The 25,099-nt window shown below is 42.5% G+C and overlaps 1 protein-coding gene across 1 annotated transcript in view; it reads right to left on the reverse strand.

The window, feature by feature from the left end:
• The window catches only part of LOC142313030 (uncharacterized), a 248,965-nt gene that overhangs the window by 35,870 nt on the left and 187,996 nt on the right, over positions 1 to 25,099 (reverse strand). The window contains 3 exon segments of the mRNA XM_075352016.1: positions 6,714 to 6,787; positions 6,994 to 7,497; positions 7,499 to 7,892. Of these exon segments, the coding sequence (XP_075208131.1) occupies positions 6,714 to 6,787; positions 6,994 to 7,497; positions 7,499 to 7,892 (972 nt within the window).

The following is a 25,099-nucleotide window of genomic DNA, read 5'->3' on the forward strand; positions in this document are numbered from 1 at the left end:
TGCAGTATGTGCAGTATTCAATGTCTGTTATGTTATGTACTATTTATTTTGTCTATGTTTCATGGGATAAATTCATGTGTGGCGCCCCTGACCCAGTCAGGCACCACTGAGTACAGCACTCATGCTGGGTCAGTACAAACAGGTAATCCCAAAGGCTGAATAGGGTGTGAACACACAGACACACTTTACCAGGGCTCACACACATCTTAGAGGGGACCCCTGGGCAGACCCAGGAGGGGGCGTGGCCTCCACATCCCAGCTAGTGGTGCGGTGGAGAAGCTGGAAGGAGTTATGCAGTGGCAGTCCAAGAGAGAGGAGCAGTGGAGGAGGACACATGTCAGTCTAAAGCGGAGAGCGGGCACGCAGACACGCTAGTCAGACCCTGCAGGTGTAGTGGCTGTTGACGGGGGAGTTCGGTTGCCACAGAGTCAGACTGAAAGGCACCTCAGCAAGAAACGAGGTGACTGAGTACGGGGACTCCTGGTAGACCAGGTACGCACGGGGACAGGTCCCTAGAGCCAGACATCCATTTAGTGGTCTGCTAAATCTGCCGATGAGGGCATTACAGGTGTCTCACCAACCAATACAGAGTCCGCAGCATCAGCAGCAACGAGGGGGCCCATAAGTGAGATAGTGCGAGAAGCCATCTTTACTTGGTCCACGCTGCCAGCAAATGGGCCAGAAAGGGGAGAAAGGCAGCTGCGACTTCCCTGGATGAATCCCATATACTTCAAGTCAGGGGTTATCCTAAACAAGAAGTGCTAGGAAGGCGAACTTGCAGTCACCTCTATTTCTGCCTGAAGGATACCTGGTTCTCCCTGCAGTCTATCTCCGTATCGCCCGGGTTACCTCACACTACCATCAGAACATGAGTAAAAACCGTGAAAGACATTCTGGACTGTGTGTGAGTTCTTCTGCGACCTGTGGTTCCATACATATATATACCCGAGCCCCTGGGGCCGCGTCACTCTCGGGAGGCCACACCATCTAACTGCCAGTACCATCAGCCCCAGACGCTCATTAAACAGCAGTGGCGGTCCCCTATCACCCTGACCACAAAACCGAGAGTGGCGTCACGACTCCTATAGAAGTAAACCTGACATACCTGTGGCCAGAAGGGTCCCTACAGATAAGTCCCCTCAGTGTGCCGCAGGCGACTGCTGCGGCGCTGTGGTGGGCGATTCACATGCTACACTTTATTATGAGTGTTCTTTTTAGGATGCATCTTTGTAGACTTTTGGCTTTTAGGTGATCTTAACGAGTTTTGTGGGCTCATTGCTTGTTAAAATTTGATATTTTTGGGTGATCCCACTGTGTTTTGGAAATTTCTTTCTCTGTCTGCAGTTTGTTCATGGTTCTGCTGGTGGTACCCTCCAATTATGCATTCCTCTATGGAGTCTGTACACTATTATACAAAAGTCTAATGGTGTTCCTTCCCTCTCGAGCCCTGCCATGTGACTAAGCAGTACTGTACAGCCACATATGGGGTGTTGCCAGGTTCATTAGAAATTGTGTGACAAATTTTGGTGCTATTTGTACCTATTTTCCTGTGCAAAAAATCTAAAATCTGGGCTAAAACTATTTTTTTTGTGGTAAAATGTAGTTATTTATGTTATAAAATTCCATGACACATCTGTGGTGTCAATAAGATCACTGCACCCCTGGATGAATTCATTGAGGGGTGCAGTTTGTAAAATGTGGTCACTTATGGTTGGTTTCTACTGTTCTGGGTCCTCAGGGGCTCTGCCACTGTGACATGGCACCCGCAAACCATTCTAACAAAATTTGTACTATAATATCTCACTGCTTCCCTTCTTCACTTTGCCTCAAAAGTAGTTTTTCACCACATATGTGGTATCGGTGCACTCAGAAGAAATTTCGTAACAAATTGTAGTTTGTTTTCTTTCATTACTCCTTTACAGATTAAAATCATGGGGCAAAAACAACATTTTTGTGGGGAAAAAATGGTAATTTTCATTTACTAAGCCCAATGTTTTTATAGTGCCTGGCCCCAGTGTGGCACCCCTACAGGCCTCGGCTGTGGCGGGAGTGCTGCTCTCCTCACCTGCCCGCCGATTCCATGCATCCTGCTCCGGGGTCTGCCGCGGCCTCCTCTAGCTTACAGGCCACACGCAGGCCTTCTGGAAGTGCCCATAGGGTGCGCGCGTGGCCAGGCTCCTTTCTTAAAGGGCCTGTGTCCCATTACCAGGAAGTGATCCCTGAAGTCAACCATTACTCTGAAGGTATCTAAGCCTGCCTCCCCCTAGGGAAGGCACTTGAGCAACGTTGCCTATCATTAGTGCGATGCTAGTTCTCAGGTCCCCCTGTGTGTTACTGTGACTGTTCCTGCTCCCTTGTGTTTTGTACCAGTGACTCGTTCCTGCTAACTAGTGTCTCTTTCCAGAGTTTGTTACCATCTGTAGCTCTGTGCTGCCACATCTGAGCCTCTACCTCTGTGCTACTACGTCTTAGCCACCACCTCCGAGCAACCACCTCCGTGCTGCCACATCTGAGCTGGACATCAGATACTCTCCAGTCCATCAGAGCTGACTCCACTGGTCCTGGCTATCGTGCATTTAGGCTCCCTGGGGCTGTGCCTGACAATCCCTATATTGGGGTTCGCTACAGGTTAGTTCCTCCAGGGGAAACCGGTGTACGGCCCAGTGGGTCCACTCCCGGACGCTCGCCGCCCCTCGGTGACCGTAACATTTATACAATTCTGTATATCGCACAATAATTTAAAATGCTCACTACACCTCTAGATTAATTAATTGAGATTTGTAGACTCAAGAATAAGGTCACTTGTAGGGGTTTCTGCTGTCTTGGCATGTCAAGGGTAGTGGTGAGTGAATCTGAACTGTAAGGTTCAGGGTTCTTACCGGACACTTAGTGGCCGGTGTGGATCTACGAACACGGACTTATCATGGAAGTCCAATGTACAGTTTTGGGTTCGGATGATGAATACAGTTTGTTGAAAGGCTGCAGTACAGCCAATCAACAAGCTTTTCAGTTATGCGTACTTTCCAAGCCATTACAGCCATGCCAAATAATGGCTGTGCTTGGCTGGCGTACCATGTGACCCGGCCTGTATAAATGCCGGATCACGGGTGGTGCCGTTATTCTGCTCTGAGCCTGGTACAGAGTACCCTAACAAAGCTTGATGCCGAGTGCCCTAAAGAGTGTGGCGCAGAGTGTCCTGTTAGAGCCTGGTGCAGACGATAGATGGTCTCACTTTTCCTTGGAAGAGCATGCTAATTTATGCTTTTCCTCCAATCCCATTAATCATGAAAGAATCGGAGGTGATAGTGATCCTTCTCTTCTGGCCTCAAAGAGCCTGGTTTCCATTGGTTTTGCAGGTGGCAAAAAGTAGATATTGGAAGCTAACACATACTAGAATGTCTATTCTAGGAATTGAAGATCTATTCTACCTTGTGTTCTTCTGAACAACTGACAGTCAGCTTTAGCTTCCTTTCTACAGTTCCTAAATTCAGCGTTTGAGACAATTCTTAAGTCTCAATTTTCAGCAATCAAAGCTTATCTGAATTGCTCATTCTCCGGTCCCCACCCTATACATACATTCTTTAAAGCAATTAAGAACCTCAAACCTCCCTTCCAGGCTCACGCACCCCCCTGGAATCTAACTTTAATGCTGAGTGTCTTGCAAGAGTGTGATTTCGAACTAGCAGAGCAGGCATCCATTAAAAGATGTATTGTTGAAAACGCTATTTCTGATAGCAATTACAGCTGCTAAGAGGGTTCGGGAAACTCAAGCCTTGTCTTCAAGAGAACCATACTTACGCATCTTTCAATATCAAATTACTCTCAGGCTTATACCAATATTTATTCCTAAAGAGAGTTTGGCTTACAACATCAAGCAAGTTTTGTTGCAAGTCTTTTTCCTAAACCTGAAAGAGACGATCAACAGCATTTGTCAGATGTCAGGAGGATCCTCCTCCTATATCTACAAAGGAATAGGTGTGGAGACATGAGAGTCAGCAGGTACTATTGTCTGCTGAGGTGGCTGTCTTCAGAAATACCAAAAGGACCAGGACTCATCCCACTAAACACTCATACTCATTCCCCGTGAGCAAAACATTACTCATAACAGAGTGAGGGAACCACCCATTGATCAGACTTTATTAATTCACCCATAGGTAAAAAGATATTGTACATTCCCAGCAAGAACACAAGATGGAAAAGCAACAGAATCTCACCCTTCTGCTGGCTCGCCAGAGATTAGACTCTTCATTACTTCGCTGGTCTATGACCAACTATCCCAGCAAGTAGCATCCACTAGGAGGAGATAGCGGCAAGATTAGAAAGCTGACCAAGTACAGCAAGATATGTAGCCAGGTGACCAAGTTGTCCCAAACTGAGTCTTCAAGCAAATTTGTGAGCTCAGCGTTGAGCAGTGAAGCAGTTCCGTGATCCTCCAGCTGAAACTATTTATGCTAGACTTAAATCCTGTAGAATGAATCTTGAAGCAGTTCTGTGATCCTCCAGCTGGAACCGTAGCTGTTTGGATATTCTACATGACCCTAACCTCAGTGAAGTAGTTCTGTGATCCTCCAGCTGGAACCGTAGCTCCTAGGCTAAGGTCATGTAGAATATTCTTGTGGTAACAAAAGCAAGGCCCTTTTATACCCCTCAGACTTGAGATTCTGGGTATTGGGTCTTACAGGATTGGTTGGCGATGGCTGCTCTCTCATTGGTTGCTAATTCAATCTTAATTATGGAGCAAAAGGGGATGAAGCAACACAAATTTAACAGACAATCCGCATTCAACAGACAATAGGGCTCCAATCAGTCTGACATGACACAAGGGCTAACCTCTCGATTTAACAAAGGAACCATATGTCTGGCCTAATTAATAACAGTTCACCTCCCGCACAAGTGGCCAGATGCTGAATTTTCACACCAGGCATTCAAAAAAGAAGAGAAGCTGTTTGTTCAATTCAGAAGTCGAAACAGGGGCAAAAAAAACGGTAATGGTATATTGGCAAGATGGATCAGGGACCTAATCTGTAATACCTACAAAATCACCAATTTCCTCTTCTTCCAGTCAGGGCTCAATTCACTAGAGCAAGTTCCGCTTCTTAGGCTGAATTGGCACATGGTCCACTAGAACACATCTGTAGAGCTGCAACCTGGTCATCTACATCTACTTTTGTGAAGCATTACAAATTAGATGTTGCTGCTACATAGGGTTGAACCTTGTAAACTAGGGTCTTCGTTCCTGTGTGGTGCCCTTATATAGTGCTGGGTAGTCCGCTTAGTCTAATAGTGTTGAGAAGTATACAAGGCACTCCCAAGATGATTTGAAGAAAAATTTATTGTCATGGCAGCCCCCATACAGCGGTGGATTCCGCGTCTGACAGCCCACACAGCGTGTTCCCTCACACATGTGCTACTGAGGAAGGTCCACATAGGACCGAAAATGTTTTTGTTACGCACATGAATAAATTTTTCTTCAAATCATCTTGGGAGTGCCTTGTATACTTCTCACTGTTTGGCTTTGGAACCTGAAGTGCACCCCAATATCTCAAAGATGCATATATAGGAAGTGCCATTCTCTTCTTGCTATAGTCTAATAGTGTTGGCATCATCAATAGGCTGTAAGCCAGAGACTGTGTACCTACACGTGTAAACCGTGCCCTATGCAAGCCATTTGTGTGAGTGGTTGCTCCATCAGTGTTTTGCACCTGTTTTTTCCATCTTTACTAAGGGGTTTTGCTGCATCCTGTGAGTGTATTTGTTTCAGTGGCCTGGGCAGGTAAACATTGCTGCCCTTTCTTGCTGTGAATTTTTCTGAATTTTTTGGGGAAAATGTAATTCCTCTTTTTGTGGTTTAGCATAATTATTATTTGCTTATTAACCAATCTTTAGTTTCTATCTAAGGGTAAGGGTATAAACCCATTTTGCGCTGCCTATGGACTCCACAAAATTAAAATTTCAGGTGAATACATTTTAGGCTTTGTTATGCATTCTTTGCAGCATGAAATGGTGCATGAATATGATTTTGCTACTGATGGCACAGTTCTGCTAATTGTGCCATGGAAGAAAGTGGTCATTCTGAAACTCTACATACATTGCCAAGGTAATTTTTACCATTTCTGGGAGCATAAAGGGGCCTACCAGCTGTCCCCCCCATGATTCCAGCCCAAAACATGACTCCACCATTTTCTTGCTGACTTTGTAGCCTGGTTAAGAAATGATGGTTATCCACCAACCATTCATCTGAACCATCCAGGGTTGCATGACACTCATCAATAAGGATTTTTTTTTTAATTATTCTTCATGTATGTCTGCGCCCACTGCAGCCATTTCTTCTTGAGAGTACTGTTTTGAGAATGACTAAACAGTAGGTTTATGCACAACTGCAGCCTCTGGAGCAGTGTTTCTCAACTCCAGTCCTCAAGACCCACCAACAGATCATGTTTTCAGGTTTTCCTCAATCAGGTTTTCAGGCTTTCATTAATGTTGCACAGGTGATGGAATTATTCCCTGTCTAATATTGAGGAAAACCTGAAAACATGATCTGTTGATGGGTCTTGAGGACTGGAGTTGAGAAATACTGCTCTGGAGGATCCTACACCTTCAGTTTTGTGGGACTCCAAAGACTCCAGTAGCTTCAAATAACTGTTTGCTGCTTTGTAATGGTATTTTACCAGCTGTTTTCTTAATCCAATGAATTTATCTGGCAGAAACTTTACTCATTATGTCTTTATCTGAAAAAAGTTGTTTGTGCTGTGTATTAGCCACCAATGTCTTTACTTTTTGTGTAAGACTTAATTTAAACAGAATTTATTAAATTCAGAACATGAATATGACTTCACCACTTTATGTGTAACCTGTCTTTATTTTGAAATAAAAATTTAATTTTCACATAAAATACTTCCCACATTCTGGGTATGACAATTGCTTCTCAAATCGGCGAGCTCGGTATTGTTTTGAGAAAAAAAGGATTTCCAACATTCTCAACATAGATATGGCCCCTTCCCTATGTGACTTTTTTGATGTCTAACCAAATATGATTTACACGCAAAACATTTCCCACACTGTGAACATAAACATGGCTTCTTGCCTGTGTGAAGTCTTTGATGTTTAATAAGACTTGATTTCTGATTAAAATCTCTCCCACACTCTGAACATGAAAATGGCCTCTCCCCTGTGTGAGTTCTCCGATGTTTAATAAGACTTGATACCTGACTAAAATCTTGGCCACACTCTAAACATGAAAATGGCTTCTCCCCCGTGTGAATTCTCTGATGTTTAACAAGAGTTGAGTTGTCTGCAAAACATTTCCCACATTCTGAACATGAAAATGGCCTCTCCCCTGTGTGAATTCTTTGATGTGTAAGCAGAGATGATTTCTTTGTAAAACATTTCCCACATTCTGAACATGAATATGGCTTCACCCCTGTGTGAGTTCTCTGATGTGTAGCAAGAGTTGATTTACCTGCAAAACATTTCCCACATTCGGAACATGAAAATGGTTTCACCCGTGTGAGTTCTCTGATGTGTAATAAGTGCTTTTTTCTCTGTAAAACATTTCCCACATTCTAGACATGGATATGGCTTCTCCCCTGTGTGAGTTCTCTTATGTGTAACAAGGTTTGAATTACGATTAAAATATTTCCCACAGTCAGAACATGAAAATGTCTTCTTTGGTTTGGTTGCTCTAACATTCCTTCTGTAACTTTTATTTTTCTTAACAGTCTGTGATGATGCATCCTGTTTAAAAGGAACAAATGGTAGATCTTTGCTGTGAACCACTGAGTATACAGCGGGGATAACGTAATATTTTTCATCTGTGTCTTGTGGCACACCAAGAACATAAGATTGAAAATGTGAAGATGCCAGAAGTCCCTCTGATTTCCGAGTACAGTCACCTGCCAAGAATAACACTTTTATTACTTTTTCAATATAACCTTGGATATAGTTTTTTTCATTATATATAATGTCTATTAAAACTGTGTCATGTTGCAAAATTTGATTATTACTGGTGACAAACAGTTCACATTCTATCTGAAGACCACAGAGCAAGGGCCACTAGATAATGATTTCAGGCCACCAGGATTGGCTCTAGCAGTTTCCCAATTCAATGTGAATTCAGCATCTTCCTAGGTTCATGTCTCAGAGTTGGTCACCACTATTTTGTAGTAAGATTCTCAGTGGAGAATCATAAATGAGCCAGTCAGTACTATTAGGGGATGGGGTCTGCCCAGCACATTCCCTAACAGCCACATTCATTTTACTGCAGAACGAGGAACACTGTCATTATGTATGAAGAGAGTTTGTAAAAAGTGTAAAATTTGAATAGCAAATTAATTTTTAAAATATTTTTTTTTCTCAAATTGTCAAAAAAAAAAATGTGATAACTTGAAGTAAACATTACCCGCCTGTTGAATCCATTGCCATTTCAGGGCTACCACTTTAACGCTCTTCTCCAATCTTGGTCTACTTGGCTGCTGTGATGACGACGCCCGTTATTACACATGCTTGTTGGATCACGTATTCTGATAATGTGCCACATACAACATGAGAAGCGATGCAGCCCAAGTACAGAAAAGCCGGAGACAATCCCTGAAGCAGCAGAGACGGTGACTTACGAGTAATGCTTATTTATCTAGTTTTTTCTTTTAATCACATATTTCCCTAGTCCCGGGAGGTGGTAAATCTAAATTCTGCCACAACTTCTATAAAAAGTCTAACAATTCTAATGGCCCATTTAGTCAAAGCTGGAAGCATAGTAAGATATTAATCACCCCTGTAAAAGACCACAGGCCCATTTCTAGAAAAGTCAGAAGTTTAAGTAAATCCGAAAGTACAATGACAAGTAAGTTCTGCTAAATAAATGTTCATAGAAGGTGAAATGGTGACATATCGGACTCCTGATCAATGCTGAGGGACATAATGTGTTATTTAGGAAATTCCTAAATTCATCTATAAATTGTCACCTTCCTTTAACTTTTCAGCTACATTCCCATGGATCAGATTAATTGCGGACCTCCAGCAGCATAGGTTCCTCTTGATACCCGGAGTATTAACTATCGTGGTAGATATAATTTTGAAAAAACGTGTGGGGAAGCTGCAAATGTCAACCTTTGTGAGACTCACACCAATATGCACCTTAATTTGACAGACTGGGGAACACAAACCGCAGCTCCTGTCAGTTTATGCTGTTTATATATTTCACAGTGAGGGCATGAGATTTCTAATATTATGTAAAAGCTGTGGATTTTTTCAATTAAAAGTTTAAAATTTCAGGTTTCAAAAACAGAACGGATGAAACTAAGGAAGAAATCAAGAGCAGCGATCTGTGTACATTATACTTAAACTTGCAGACATTCCATCCTCTTTCACAATCTAACAAGCACCATGAATAATATAAAAATACAAGCCAGGAATAAGCAAACAACCGAAATGCGCGTCAGGGTGGAAGGCTGCAGCATCAGGCACTCTATTTACAGTGGCGAGTCACTAGATTTACATTGAGTCAGTTATTACCAAGTCACTCTTGCACAGTCTAACTACTGTACCATAATCCCCCAGGATATTGTGTTACAGGCGGCACTCATTACTTTTCTGACCAGGTTGACACTGTTCATCACTCGGGGAATACTGCAATTATTTACACATTATTTCCAAATGGTACAGGATTTTAGCTCATCATGTTTAGGCAGCATGTATTAATTTTATCCTACCTAAAATGTTCTCCTACAAGTACTTTATATATATTTTAACTTTTCTGCCATAGGGTTTTTTTTGTACCCAGTTCTGCTGCCCCATACAGTGAGGCACCCTTTATATATTCTTTTAGTCAATTTTATAACCAAAATGATTTTTTTAACTACTATAAAAAAAAAAAAATCATTTTGAGAGAAAACTAAAAAACAAATAATGTGGTTGCTTAAATGTTGACAACTTTTTAAATTAGGGATTTGGTTGTGTTCGGAATTAGAAAATCATATTTAACCTCATGATAAATAGTAGACAGTACATGTCCACCATCATTTACAGCAATTCTGAATAACCCTATATCAAGGTTCGCTTTTCTAGGAGGATTTTCCTGACATTTTCTTAGTAACATTATGTATCAAAAGACACGGTCTATAAACAGCTGACAACACAGCAAAGGGATCTCATTGTGGAAAGTTATCAGTCAGGAAAAAAGTTTACAAAAAATTGAAATCATTAAATGAACCATGGACACTGAATACCTAATTGAGAAGTGTCTTAAATTCAGCACAACAGTGATATCACCTAGAACTGGATGTCCTTAAAAAAAACTGATGTACAGAAAAGAAGAAAATATGTCCATGTTAAGGTCTGATGACACCAAGGTTGAACTTTATAACAATAATCCTAAAAGTTATGTCTGGCGCAAAACAAACACTGCACCTCACTAAAAGATCATCATACTCCCAGTCAAGCTTGGTGGAGGCAGCATTATGCTTTAGGGCAGTTTGGGGTTTTTAATTTGGCAACTGAAACTGGGGCTTTAGTTAAAGTGGAGGGAATTAAGAACAGTTCCAGAAATGACAAGCCCACTCCAGATTTGAATCCAATGGACAATCTGTAGATAAGCTCATATATATTATTATGTAGGATGGGTCTTAGGGAAGATTTTACATATAAAAACACACACATCCCTGTTGTGAATACATTTTCCAATTTGGGGCTCCCTCTTGTGGTCAGTGCTGGCGGTGCAGTTGATTTGTTGAATGGGAGTCAGACACCTGTGGAGGACTGGCAATCAGGTCAGTCAGATTGGGCCTATATAACTGAGTAGTTTCTTCCATTTCCTTGCTGGTGCTCAATGTATCTCTTGTATGCTAAGGACATTCTGAAACCAGCCTTTCTCTCTACCAGAACTCCTCTCAGATAAGTTAGTGTTTGTACCTCTGCCTATTGTTTCCACTTTCTTGTAGTTTTTTTCTGTTTTGATACTAATGTATGATTCCTGATTTTGCCTATGTGGAGTTCTTGGTGGAATTGGATCATTCCCTGCTGGGAGTGTCTGTACACCTAGCTACATGTTCTGCTATGTATTGTGTTTTGTCATGCTTGGTATTAAATTCAGTCCCTCATCTAAATTAGTGTTTTTTTGGATCCCAGTAACACCAGAGTACTGATTTAGTGGGGGAGAGCCTGTGTGGGCTCAAGGCTTTTCCATATCAGGCGTGCTGAGATTTATTAGGGTTTTTACGGCTGCAGACAGTGCTCTTTCCTATCCTTTCCTATACAGTTAGTTTGGGCCTCATCTTTGCTGAATGTGTTTTCTAGCTATGTATTGTGTTTTCCTATATCACCGTAGTCTTTATATGTGGGGGGCTATCTATATCTTTGTGGATTGCTCCGAGGCAGATTAGCTTTTCTTATATTTCTCTCTGTAAGAATATTTAGTTCTCCGGCTGTGTTGTGGCGACTAGGTCAATGTAGGCTTGCCCCACGGCTACTTCTAGTTGTGTGTCGGTATTAGGTCTGCAGTCCATTAAGGTTCCAGCCACTCTGGTTACTTTTTGGGTTTCTGCATTTTTTCTATTCCTCCTCGGTCACTGAATCATAACAGTAGCACCGGCCTTATCTAAGATTCCAGGGTACTCAAAAGAGAACAAAAATAAAAAAGTGTGTCAATTTTTTTCTTTTTACGTGCTTTTTCCTCTTTATCTCGGTGTGCCGTGGAGGATCTTGTGCTGCTATGGATGTTACACAATTAGCTGATCAGCTTACGTATCATATTAAAGATATATCCGATTATCTTGCCCAGACACCTGCTGTAGAACCTAAGATACCTGTACCTGATTTGTTTTCTGGGGATCGGTCTAAATTTTTGAATTTCAAGAACAATTGTAGGATATTTTTTGCCTTGAAACCAAAGTCCTCAGGGTCTTCCAGGCAGCGAGTTCAGATTGTTATCTCCCTGCTGTGTGGGGTGAGTCACCCCCAGGATTGGGCCTTTTCCCTGGCGCCTGAAGATCCTGCTCTTGCTGATGTGGATTTTTTTATTCAGGCTCTGGGATTGTTATATGATGAACCTAATGCGGTTGATCAAGCCAAGAAAATTTTATTGGCTTTGATCCAGGGTCAGGAACCTGCAGAGGTATATTGTCAAATGTTTCATAAGTGGGCGGTCCTTACGGAGTGCAATGATGCGGCTCTTTTGGCTCTCTTTCGGAAGGAGTTGACAGAGCCTGTTAAGGATGTTATGGTGGGCTTTCTTGTCCCCTCTGGTCTCGATGCCTCTATGTCTTTGGCCATTCAGATTGACAGACGTTTATGTGAACGTAAAACAATGCGAGCAGAGGTGTTGCTCTCAGAACAGTCTCTGGAGCCTATGCAGTGTGATAGGGTCCTTTCTAGGGCAGAACGGCAGGGTTTTAGACGGCGTAACTGGTTATGTTTCTTCTATGGAGACGTCTCTTATACTAAATTCTGTCTGCCCTACGCGCAAGAAATGATTTGCCCGTTCATTTACTTTGGGCGGTTTACAGTCTAAGTTTCTTTTGCCGGTTTCTTTGATCTGTTCCCTATCATCATTTTCGTCTATGGATTTTATTGATTCAGGAGCTGCCCTGAACTTGATGGATTTTGGGTTTGGTTTTCCTATGGTACCTTTGCATGCTCCTATCCCTTTGAGGGGTATTGATGCTACTCCTTTAGCTGAAAATAAGCCCCAGTTTTGGACCCAGGTGGCGATGCGGGTCGCACATGACCATCAGGAGGTTTGTAAGTTTTTGGTCTTAATAATTTGCATGACATTTTGGTACTGGGATTCCCTTGGTTGCAAACCCATAATCCAGTTCTGGATTGGACATCCTTGTCTGTGACTAGTTGGGGCTGCCAATGTGTGCATAATGATAATCCTGTTTTGTCTATTTCACCTCAGACGCAGGAGGTCCCTGACTATTTGACGGATTTCATGGATGTATTTAATGAAACCGAGGCTGCGTCCTTGCCTCCGCATAGGGACTATGATTGCGCTATTGAATTAGTGCCTGGATGTAAATTTCCTAAGGGATGGCTTTTCAATTTATCTGTACCTGAACATGTTGCTATGCGGACTTATATTAAGGAGTCTTAGGAGAAGGGTCACATCAGACCTTCATCTTCACCTTTGGGTGCCGCTTTTTTCTTTGTGGCCATGAAGGACGGCTCATTGTGGCCCTGTATTGACTATAGTCTCCTTAATGAAATTAGGGTTAAATATCAGTATCTATTGCCTCCGATTTCCAACCTGTTTTCCAGAATGAAGGGTGCTAGTTGGTTTACTAAGCTCGATCTTCGGGGAGATATAATCTCATTCGCATTAAGCAGGGTGATTAATGGAAGATGGCGTTTAATACCCCTGAGGGACATTTTGAGTACCTAGTTATACCCTTTAGGCTCACTAATGCCCCTTCCGTGTTTCAATTTTTCATGAATGATAATTTTACGGCACTTTGTTGACAAGTTTTTGATTGTCTATTTGGATGACATTTTGATTTTTTCTGACGACTGGGATTCTCATGTTGAACAGGTTCAGACAGTGTTTCAGGTTCTCAGGGACAATGCATTATATGTCAAGGGATCAAAATGTCTTTTTGGTATACAAAAGATCTTTTTTGGGGGTTTATTTTGTCCCCATCTTCTATTGAGATGGATCCGGTCAAGGTCCAGGACATTCATGATTTGGTTCAGCCTGCTTCTTGAAAGCCCTTCAGAAGTTTTTGGGTTTTGCTAATTTCTATCGTAAATTGATAGGCATTTTTTCCAGTATTGTCAAGCCATTGACTGATTTGACCAAAAAAGGAGCTGATGTTGTGAATTGGTCTCCAGAGGCAATCTTGGCTTTTCAGGAGCTTAAAAAGAGTTTTACTTTTGCTCCAGTCTTGCGGCAGCCTGATGTGTCTATTCCTTTTCAAGTGGGGATCGATGCGTCGGAGATCGGAGCTGGGGCTGTCTTGTCTCAAAGAAACCGTGTGACTTCTAAAATTAGACCCGTTAGATTCCATCAATATTAATTCTAATTCCTCCATATTGTTGGTGAGGCTTCTGGCATTAGTGCACATGCACTTTATGTAATTCTCTGTACGTCTATTAGTTCTTAGTATACTCACTGTCCTAACCCCCCCAACTCCTCCCATGCCACCCCAATTTCATTACTTTTGCCCAAGTCACAGTTTGCACTTTAGTCACCTCCTGTAAAGTAATTGCCCTCCCCCAATCTCTACTATAATCACTCCAACTTTCTCGACTTTTTTTAAGCCCCAGCCCAGCTGCACCCTCCCCATCGAGTTGTGGCCCGTAGTGTAAAGTCTGTAGCCAATAGAAAAGTCGGCCCAGTTCTCCAGAAACCCAAATCCCTTCCTTCCACCAATTCCTGAGCCACCTATTCAGCTCCCTAATCTTACGCTGCCTTACTGGCGTGGCAAAAAAAATACCACCTTCGAGGTGCTTGCTTTACAATTACAGCCTAATATCCTGAATTAATTAATAACCTTCCACCTACTCCTAACGTTGTCGTGGGTACCAATGTGCACCATGACCGCTGGGTCCTCACCACACTCTTCCAGTAATTAGTCTACCAGATCAGAAATGTGCCAAACTCGAGCGCCAGGAAGACAACATATTGTTCGGAAATCCTTCTCTTTGTGACAGATTGCCATGTCTGTTCCCTAATAATGAAGTCGTAATAATGGAGTCCCTCACTACCAGCACCTGTCTGGGCTGCTATTCCCTTACTGGAGCAGACACTCTCCTGGATTTCAGAGGACATATCTTGCATCAATAGTGCTACTTCCCTATCATCTGCCAACTTAGCCAACTTGTTGGTGTGAGCCAGATCAGGACTAGCCACCCTTGCATCCTTCCCTCTCCAGCGACATTTGTCACCCAGCTGCCTGTCCTGCAGCTCCATACTACGATCGTCTGCTACATTTACCCCAGCAAGCTGCAAAATACTTTCCATATTGTCTATGAATCTACGTGTTGCCAGTTGCTTATTTAGATCCAGTACTTGGGCTTGCAAATTTCCAACATGCACACATCTTGCACAGCAATCTGCACCTCATACGGCTTCTCAGGAATTGCATACATGCGACAAGATGTACACTGGATGGCACTGTCAATAATGGAGCACATATTACTAATATGGATTACAGAACACAGTGGCATGTAAAAGTTTGGGCACCACGGGTCAAAATTACTTATATTGTGAATAGTAAAGCAAGTTGAACATGAAATGATCTCTAAAAGGCATAAAGTTACAGATGACACATTTCCTTTGTATTTTAGACAGAAAAAAAATATTTTCATATTTTACACTTTAAAAATTATAAACAGGAAAATGTGCCGATGCAACAGTTTGGGCACCTTGGAGATTTGTGCACTTAGATAACTTTGACCATGGTTTCAGACCTTAATTACCCTGTTAGGGTTATGGCTTTTTCACCATCATTGTTAGGAAAGGCCAGGTGATGTAAATTTTACAGCATTATAAAAACTCAGCCTCCTCTAAGCTTGTGCCAAAAAACAGCAGCCATGGGTTCTTCTAAGCAGCTGCCTAGTACTCTGAAAATGAAAACAGTGGAGGCCCACAAAGCAGGAAAAGGCTATAAGAAGATAGCAAAGCAATTTTAAGTTGCCCTTTCCCTCATCTCAAAATATAATTAAGAAATTACAGTTACCAGGAACAGTTGAGGTCAAGATAAGGTCTGGGAGAACAAGCAAAATTTCTGTGAGAGCTGCTTGTAGGATTGGTAGGGAGGCAAATCAGACCCCCCCCCCTGCCTGACTGCAAAAGATCTTCAGGAAGTTTTAGCAGACTCTGGAGTTGTGATACATTGTAATTTTCAGACACACCTGCACAAATATGGCCTGCATGGAAGAATCATGAGAAGAAAACTTCTCCTGTGTCCTCACAATAAATGTCAGCGTTAGACGTCTGCAAAAGAAAATCTAAACAAGCCTGATGCATTTTGGAAACAAGTCCTGTGGACCGATGAGTTTAAAATAGAACTCTTTGACCACAATGATCAAAAGTTGTGTGGAGAAAAAAGGTCACAGAATTTCAAGGGAAAAAAAACAAATCTCTCGCCAAGCATGGGGGAGGATCAATCATGCTTTGGTGTGATACAGCCAATGGCATGGAGAACATATCACAGAAAGAGGGAAGAATGGATTCAGTGAAAGGTCAACAAATTCTTGATGCAAAAATAACACGATCTGTAAAAAAGCTGAAGTTAAAAAAACGAGAAAATAGGATGGCTTTTACATACGGATAATGATCCTAAACTCACATCAAAATCCACAATACATGACCCCAAAAGATGCAAGTTGAAGGGTTTACAATGGCCTCATCGTCCCCTGATTTGACCATCATCGAAAATCTGTGGCAAGACCTGAAAAGAGCAGTGCATGCAAGACAGGAATCTCACAGAACTGCAAGACGAGCCAGGAGTCCCACAGAACTGGAAAACGTCTCCAAGGAAGAGCCGTGCATCCAAGACGAGCCAGGAATCTCACAGAAGTGGAAGACGTCTCCAAGGAAGAGTAGTACATGCAAAAAGAGCCAGGAATCTCACAGAACTGGAAGACGAGTCAGGAATATAACAGAACTTAAAGAAGTCTCCAAGGAAGAGCAATGCATGTAAGACAAACCAGGAATCCCACAGAACTGGAAGACGTCTCCAAAGGAATAATGGATGAAAATCGCACGAACAAGAATTGAAAGACTCTTGGCTGCTACAAAAAACGTTTACAAAATGTGATACTTGCCAAAGGAGGTGCTACTAGGTACTAACCATGCAGGGTGTCCAAACGTTTGCATCAGCCCATTTTCCTTTTTTTTTTTTAACTATATTTTTATTCAAATTTTTCAATAACATAACACTGGCATAAGCAAATTCAGCATTGTAAATTCAATTCAAAAACATTACATTGTCATGTTTGATCATCCCAAATTCCATACCAGTTTTTAGAATCAATAACCGTAACATTGCAAGATAAAGCAAAGGAAAGCAGTGACCCCTTAACCCAACATTCTTATCATTCCCCCAATTGAACCCTTGTGAACATGGTAATGACATACAATAAAGAAGTCCCACTCAAATCGGTTATTTCCCCCTCTCCTTTTAGTCACCTTTTGGCCTTTCCTCCCCCACCTTCAAGCCATCCAATGTATCCTTCAATTTTTCAGTATGATACCAGACTGTGTCCTTGAGAGGTGACATAATCCTGACTATCTCATCCCGAATACAATAGACCAGTATGAATTTCTTCCATTTGTTAAAGTGCTGTCGTATTCTATCTGCCCTCTTTTCTGCATCCAATCCTTCTATTTCAAGAAGATGCATGAGCTGACCCAAGACTCCAACCAATTTTTAAGTATCGCTCTCTTGGCTGCTAGAAGTATCACATGTCTAAGTCTGGGTGGGTTAGTCATCTTCCCTTTAGTATCGTTCCCCTCCTCCCAATGGTGAAAAATAGCGAACCCAGGTGAGAGCCGAACTTCAAGACCCCACACCATTTGTATACAACTTTTGATCTGTGACCATAATGGACTCAAATGGGGGCAGGACTACAACCCGTGAAGGAGATCAGTTCCACTACTCTTACATTTAGGGCAAAATGTAAGCCTGTCTGGCTTTGTTGCTGATGGAGGAAGATTAAAACCATAAATTGCCTTGTGCATAATTCTAAATTGGGTTTCTCGCCAATGCTCATTTAAAATTGATTTACGAAGAGCATTCCACCCTCCCCTAATTTTTACCCCCATAGACTGGTTCTCAAATTGTTTTTCCCAAGATTTAAATAAACCTTCCGGGTGCTGTCCTATTACCGTGTTTTTCCAAAAATAAGACCTCCCTTCCGGGAGTTTTCAGCATTTTCGGAGAAAGGCTTAAATATAAGCCCTCCCCCGAAAATAACCCCTAGTCCCGGATTAATAATGAAGTGTCCGTGCAGCTACAAAAGTTACAGATACTGCAGGACACTTCATTATAGACAGCGGCACCTGGCAATTACACTCACCTGACACTGAGTGGCAGGACCTGCAGTGATCACACACCAGATCTCACACACACACACACACACAATCAGATCTCACTCACACAACAGATCTCACACACAAACATCGGATCGCACACACAGTCAGATCGCACACATAATCAGATCACACACACAAACATCGGATCACACGCAAACATCAAATCACACACGCACACTAACATCGGATTGCACACACATCGGATCGCATACACACTCACCTCATCCAGCGACACCGATCTCTTCTCGCCGGGAGAATCCTGAGAGCCAGTTCAGTGGAGTGCAACGAACAGGACCTGCGGCGGGACACGTGACTTGCTTCATTCCCTGCTGCCGTAAGTGCTGGATGTGATGTGATGTGTGTGTGTCTGCAATCGGCTGTGTGTGCCTGTGATCGGATGTGTGTGCCTGCGATCGGCTGTGTGTGCCTGCGATCGGCTGTGTGTGCCTGCGATCGGCTGTATCTGTGATCGGCTGTGTGTGCCTGCGATCGGCTGTGTGTATCTGTGATCGGCTGTGTGTGCCTGCGATCTGCTGTGTGTGATCTGCCGTGTGTGATTTGCTGTGTATATCTGCGATCTGCTGTATGTGTGTGTGTGCCTGTGATCGGATGTGTGTATCTGTGATCTGCTGTGTGTGTGATCTGATGTGTGTGCCTGCGATCTGCTGTGTGTGTCAGCATGTCAGCTAGCAGCAGGGTAGGACGGCGTGCAGCACCGACCGGAGATCACAGGAGGACCTGAGAACCTCGCAGACGTCCTGGTCTGGTGACTATGAGTCTCCTGGGAAGTGGGGGGTCTGCTTTTTTGGGGGGTAAACTTACCCCCAACCGTGTTTCTCCAAGAATAAGACCTACTCCGAAAATAAGCCCCAGTGCTTTTTTGAGGGGCAAAAAAAATATAAGACAGTGTCTTATTTTTGGAAAAACACGGTAGTAGATCACGCATGTCTTCATAAAGAGATAGATGATGAAGTTATTGAGTTCTTTACCAGACAATCAAAAGAGTTAAATACTACCTCCTGGGTCACATCGTGTAACTGAGTCATAATACTATATCTCACTTGGTCATATTGGATTTGTTGGTTAGGCCCCAAGCCATACTGCGCTATAATTTCGTCTATACTCAGCCATCTAGTCTCTGATGTGTGCAAGAGATGAGCAACAGTCCTTATACATCTCACCTTCCACTCTTCAAACAGCTTATTGCTTGTCCCCTGCACAAACTCCGGATTCCCCCATATAGGCAAGTATTTGGATATTTTATAGGGAAGTTTGTAATTTTTCCTTAACGCCTTTTACACTGCAATCGTATCTTTAAATAAGGAAGAGTGCTTGATTTTCACTGGGAGATTAGCCTGCCTAGTATGAAGTAATGCCACCAGATCCCAAGGTTGTGCATAGTCTCTCTCAAGCTCCAACGCTGAATAATGCCTAGAGCCTTTAATCCAATCCAATATATATATAGTCAAACAGGCTATATTGTAACCCCGAATGTTCGGCAAACTCAGACCTCCATGAACCTTAGATGCCATCAACTTCTTAAGCCCTATACGAGGGCGTTTCCCCCTCCAAATGAAGTGTGAAAAAGCTCTATTTAGCTGGACAATATCTTTATGCTTGAGAAGCAGGGGAAGTGTTTGAAGGTGATACATTAATTTTGATATCGACATCATCTTAATTAGGTGGACTCTACCAATTAGGTTCAATGGAAGGTCGTGCATCTTTTAAGAGCTTGCTCTATTTGGCTCAGAAGGGGTGGATAGTTTAGACTATAGAGGGTTGCCGGAACCTTACCTATTTTAACTCCCAAGTATGTGATATATGACTTAGCCAATGTAATTCCTTCAAAAGGGTTCTGCTCCCGTATTTGAACATTTGTCTCTCCCAGGTATAGAAGCTCGCACTTTGATGCATTAATCTTGAAGCCTGAGTACGCTCCAAACTCTCGCAAAATTTGTAAAATTTCGGGGACCTGCTGAGCTGGATTCGAAAGGAAAAGCAAAATATTATCTGCAAAAAAAGCTGACTGAATTTGCCTATTATTTACAGAAATACCCTGGAAGGTGCTATGTGTAGATAACAATCGTACCAATGGTTCCAGAGCCAGATTAAAAAGTAATGGGGAAAGGGGGCAACCCTGTCTGGTTCCTTTCAGTAACGGAAAAGGGGCTGACAGATATCCTGGAATGTATACTTGAGCCTTCGGATTTGTGTAAATTTCTCTAATGTAGGTATAAAATGACCCCGAAAAACGCATTTCATCTAGAACTCTATAAAGCCATGGCCACTCAATATTATCAAAGGCTTTCTCGGCATCTATTGTAAGCAAAGTGGGAGATTCTCCTTTTAGAGGCCGAAGGTTAACCCTATCCAGGACAAGAAGAACTTTTCTAATATTTAATGTCCCTGATCTTTTCTGAATGAAACCGGCCTGTGCTGGGGAAATCAGTTGGGGAAGAATTATAGCTAGACGATTTGCCATAATCTTTCACATTATCTTCATATCTAAGTTGATAAGTGATATGGGCCTGTACGAACCAGGATCCTTCGGGTCCTTCCCCTGTTTAGGGATCAATTTTATATATGTCCGGTTATTATTTTGGAAAGACGCATTACCGTCTAATATGCTATTATACAACTCTAGTAATGTAGGTAAGATCTCTTTCTTTACTGTTTTATAGAATTCTCCCGTAAATCCGTCAGGGCCAGGGGCTTTATAATTGTGCATTGGGTTGATTGTCCCCAATATTTCTTCCCCCGTAATTTTGGCATTCAGAAAAGTGCGATGCTCTTCTGTGAGTCAAGATAGTGTCACTTTAGATAAAGGATTATTATCGGGAAATTTGTCTCGCTTTTCCGACGAATAAAGGTTTCTATAATACGTACCTAAAGTCTCAATTATTGTCTTAGGGTTTTTGTGTATCTCCCCCTTTTGATTTTTTATTTGCATGGGTCCCTGAGTTATCCTATTTTTCGCTAAATTGGCCAGTATTTTCCCTGCTTTATTTCCAAAGCAATGTAATGTAGCTTCTTGCATTGACCTAGCCATTTGTTCCCATTTTTCCGCCCACCCATTAAAAGCCCTTTGGGCTATTACCCATCTATCTCTATGGTTCCTATCAGGATGCTTTTGAAAAGAAGTATATGCTTCCCTCAATTTATGGGAGGTTTCAGTAAATTTAAGTTGAGCCTTTTTCTTCAAATAGGAAACATGTGCTATCGTTCTGCCCCGTAATACTGCCTTCGCCGTGTCCCATAATAACATAGGTGTGTCTTTATGCTGATCATTATGTACCATAAACTCCGTCGACCATTCCTTTAATTTCAAAAATCTTCGTTATCTTTAAGGAAGGAAGGATATCTCCACAGATAGACCTAGCAAATATCTATCCCAGAGGAACGGACTAACACCACCGGGGCATGGTCAGAAATCACCAAATCTTGGATAGTAGCTGAGTGGAAAGCACGTACCAGGTTCCCTGAAATAAGAAAGTAGTCAATGCAAGACCAGGAACTATTAGCATGCGAATAGTGCGTAAAGTCCCTATCCTGTGGGTGCAATAGTCTCCACGCATCCCATAAGGCCGTGGCACTTAACAGAGGATGCATAACTTTATCATGGCCGCGCAGTACATTTGGGGGGCCTTTGGCGTTTTTCCTGTCCTCTAGCACAGATACCACAGAGTTGAAATCCCAACCAATTATTAGATTAAAATGGGCATGTTCTAAAATGTTGGCCTCAAGTCGTTGAAAAAATGATTTGTTGTTTTCGTTCCGGGCATAAATATTAAAGATTTTATAAATTCCTCCATGGATCTCCACTGAGACCATCTGAACCCTACCTTCCGTGTCCGCATATGTTTCCAGGACTTGATGTTGTAATCTCCTACTGACTAATGTAATAACCCCTGCTTTCCTTTTAACTGAAGATGACCCGTAGACTCCTCCAACCCACAATTTCCCCATCCTCTGCATGTCTGAACCTTCTAGATGAGTCTCCTGAAGGAGCGCAATGTCCGGTTTGAGGCGATAAAGGTGGCGTAATATCTTAATTCTTTTTTGGGGGGGGAACGTAACCCCTTAACATTCCAGGTGACTATTCTCATAAAGCACACGTAATAAATGGAAATCCTGCCTTTCGTTTACCATGTTTTTGCTGCCCTCCCTTGCCAAAAAAAAAAAAAAAATTCAACCAATTAGACAATTGAACATAGTGCTCACTTGCAATAACGAGAGTAGTAATAATAATAACTCTGCGTAAAATCTTCGCTACTTCACTTGAATCCAAAATCCCCAAACATTTCAAACATCTCCCCCCCCCCAACTATACCATAATACTCAGACTTCACTTTTTTCTGATCATTTTCCAAGCTCATTCACCCTTATACTTGTATAGCATTTAACCAATATAAAAGGAGTGTCCCACCTACAAAGAAAGAGAGAGAGAGAAAAAAAAAAAAAAAAGAAGGGTTCTCTTTCCTCTCCTCCTCCTCAGATTTCTTGAATTTTTTCCACAGCGGCTTCTCCAACCTAAATCAAAAACAGTTGTCCCACCTTGAACTTTACAAATCCGACATTTGTCTCAGGTTCCCTTAAGTTCCTTGTTTTGTTGTCTCCGGTCTTTCGGGGAAGCTGTAGCGAATTTCACAGAGCTCCCTTTGGTCACTCTCTGGTCCGGTGAGTTGTTGCGCCCTTGTCCTGGAGAATTCCTGAGGTCACGAGGACTGCTGATCCGCTCAATAAAGGCCTCTGCCTCCTTTGGGCTTGAGAAACAATTGTAGGATCCATCCTGATGTCTGATAATCAACGTTGCCGGGTACTTTAACTGGAAGCGTATATTTCTCTTAAATAAGGCTGAGCATATGTATGAGAATGCCCTCCGCTGCCGTGTGACCTCCGCAGAAAAATCCTCGAAGAGCAAGATGCGCGAGCCTTTCACCTCCAAGGGATGTTTCAATTTCTTGCACGCCTGTAATATTTCCTGTTTAATCGGAGAAGTCCAAATATTTTATTATGACTTGTCTTGGGCGTCTGTTATTTTCACTCTCATTACCTCTCCTTGGCGGACCAATGCGGTGCACCCATTCCACTTTTCTCCTTCCTGCTACTCCCAGGGTTGTAGGAATAGTTGATTCACACAATGTACGTAGCTCACCAACTGGGTATGTTTCAGGGAGGCCGACAATGCGCAAATTGCTCCTCCTGCAGCGGTTCTCCAGATCGTCCACACGGTCCCTCAGGATCAGATTCTCCCTGGCCAGACGCATGACTGTAGTATGGTCAGAGATGAAGTCCTCCTCTAACGTCGACATTCTGATTTCCATAGCCGCAACCTGTTCCACCGTCTCATCAAGTTGGTTCTGTATGGCACTGAGAGCTGTTGCTATTGATGCTTTAATTGTAGCAGAAATGTCAGGTAGCAAACGATTGGCGACTTCATCAGCCAGACGCTTATAATCAATACCCTCCATCGTTTTGAATACATCTGGGGTCCCTTGGGAATCCTCCATTTCTATCTGGTGAGTATTTTCAGGTGACCGAGGGACATTTAATTCTGTATGGGAGGTCACAATCTTTTTTTCACACTGTACGCTGGATGTATGAGGATTTTGTGTTTTGGAGCTGCTGCGCAGCAGGTATCTTTCCATCAAGCAGTGAATGAAGGGACGTAAGTTTTGACACTGATTTAGTGTGGGTTGTCAGCCAAATCTTGATTCTGCTCCCCCTTTTGATTATTCTCACTTTCACCCCTTTCTTCCCCCTGCCAGAGTTATATGAATTCTCACTGTCCTGTAACTTTGCAGGGATGTATGTTTAAACAAGGAGCCAAAGTGCCTCCCCCCTTCAATCGTCTTTCACTTTCTCCAGAGCTTTGCACTGATTCTGTATACCTAGAGATTCAGCACCTGCTTATGCATAGGTCTGGACAGCGATGGGGGAAGGGTCCAGGGATTCCCTGCTGTTTTCCTCTGCTCTCTGCAGAACTTCTCAGTAGCGTTTTGTTTGCTGCTGATATCTTATCAGGACTCCAGGAGATTGGGGGAGTGAGTGATCTCTGCATCCAAGGTAAGCCCTCAGCTGTGCCCTGCTCTCTGTGCACAGATCTGATTTTAGTGCAGGGCCGGCTCCAGCGCCATCTTTATCACGCTGCCAGATCTTGAGAGGGAGGGGGAGAGCGAAGTTCCCGTTTCAGCTGATTGTCTCCACGGCTCCTGTGAGCTTCCCTGCATACAGCAGCTTCACTCACTGGTGGTATGGAGCGGGGGAGGCTGGTGGGTTGTCCGGTATATATGTCAGAGCTGCAGGGAATGACGGAGCTCAGATGTCCTGTGTCCTACATGATCAGCGCAGGATCTGGAAGTCCCATTTTCCTTTTTTGTTAATTTTAAAATGTAAAAGATGATAAAAGGTGTCACCTTTAGCTTTATGCCTTTTAGAGATCAGTTCATCTTCTACTTGCTTAACTATTCATAATAACAGTAATTTTAACGAGGGGTGCCCAAACTTTTACATGCCACTGTAACAAGTAAATAAAAAAATTAGCAGGGAATAATTTGTACTGAATCACTGTAATCTCCCTGAATCCAAATTCACACACTTGATCAAAATCTCGCTCGCTCTAGTAGATTATTTACATAGTTGCTGTTTTCCTTCTCTGCAATACAAGCTGCAACTCCCTACAAGGTCTGCCTTGCCGATAAGACTCCGACCTAAATAAACTGAATGCTCTCATAGGTTCAAAAGGTTATTTCAACAAAGGTATTAATTTAAAGGGAAGATGTCGTCTAAAAAATATTTTTTGTCAATAACTGAAAAAATATAAAGTATTAATGATTTAATGTTATGTTTAAATAATATTGTTTTTAAATTGAGAAAAATATTTTAAAAAAATTAAATGTTTGATATTTTCCACTGTTAAACACTAGGGGGAGCAGCTGCTGAAATCCTACTATAGAACTAGCTCACAATACAGCTGCAGTAAAAGTGGGTGGAATCTGCCCTCCTGTGTGTCATGTCTCCTCCCTCTCCCAATCTGGGTGTTTCCAACAGGGTAAGGGAAAATGAAGT

The sequence above is a fragment of the Anomaloglossus baeobatrachus genome, chromosome 5 (assembly GCF_048569485.1).
Source record: "Anomaloglossus baeobatrachus isolate aAnoBae1 chromosome 5, aAnoBae1.hap1, whole genome shotgun sequence".
In the NCBI taxonomy this organism is placed as follows: domain Eukaryota; kingdom Metazoa; phylum Chordata; class Amphibia; order Anura; family Aromobatidae; genus Anomaloglossus; species Anomaloglossus baeobatrachus.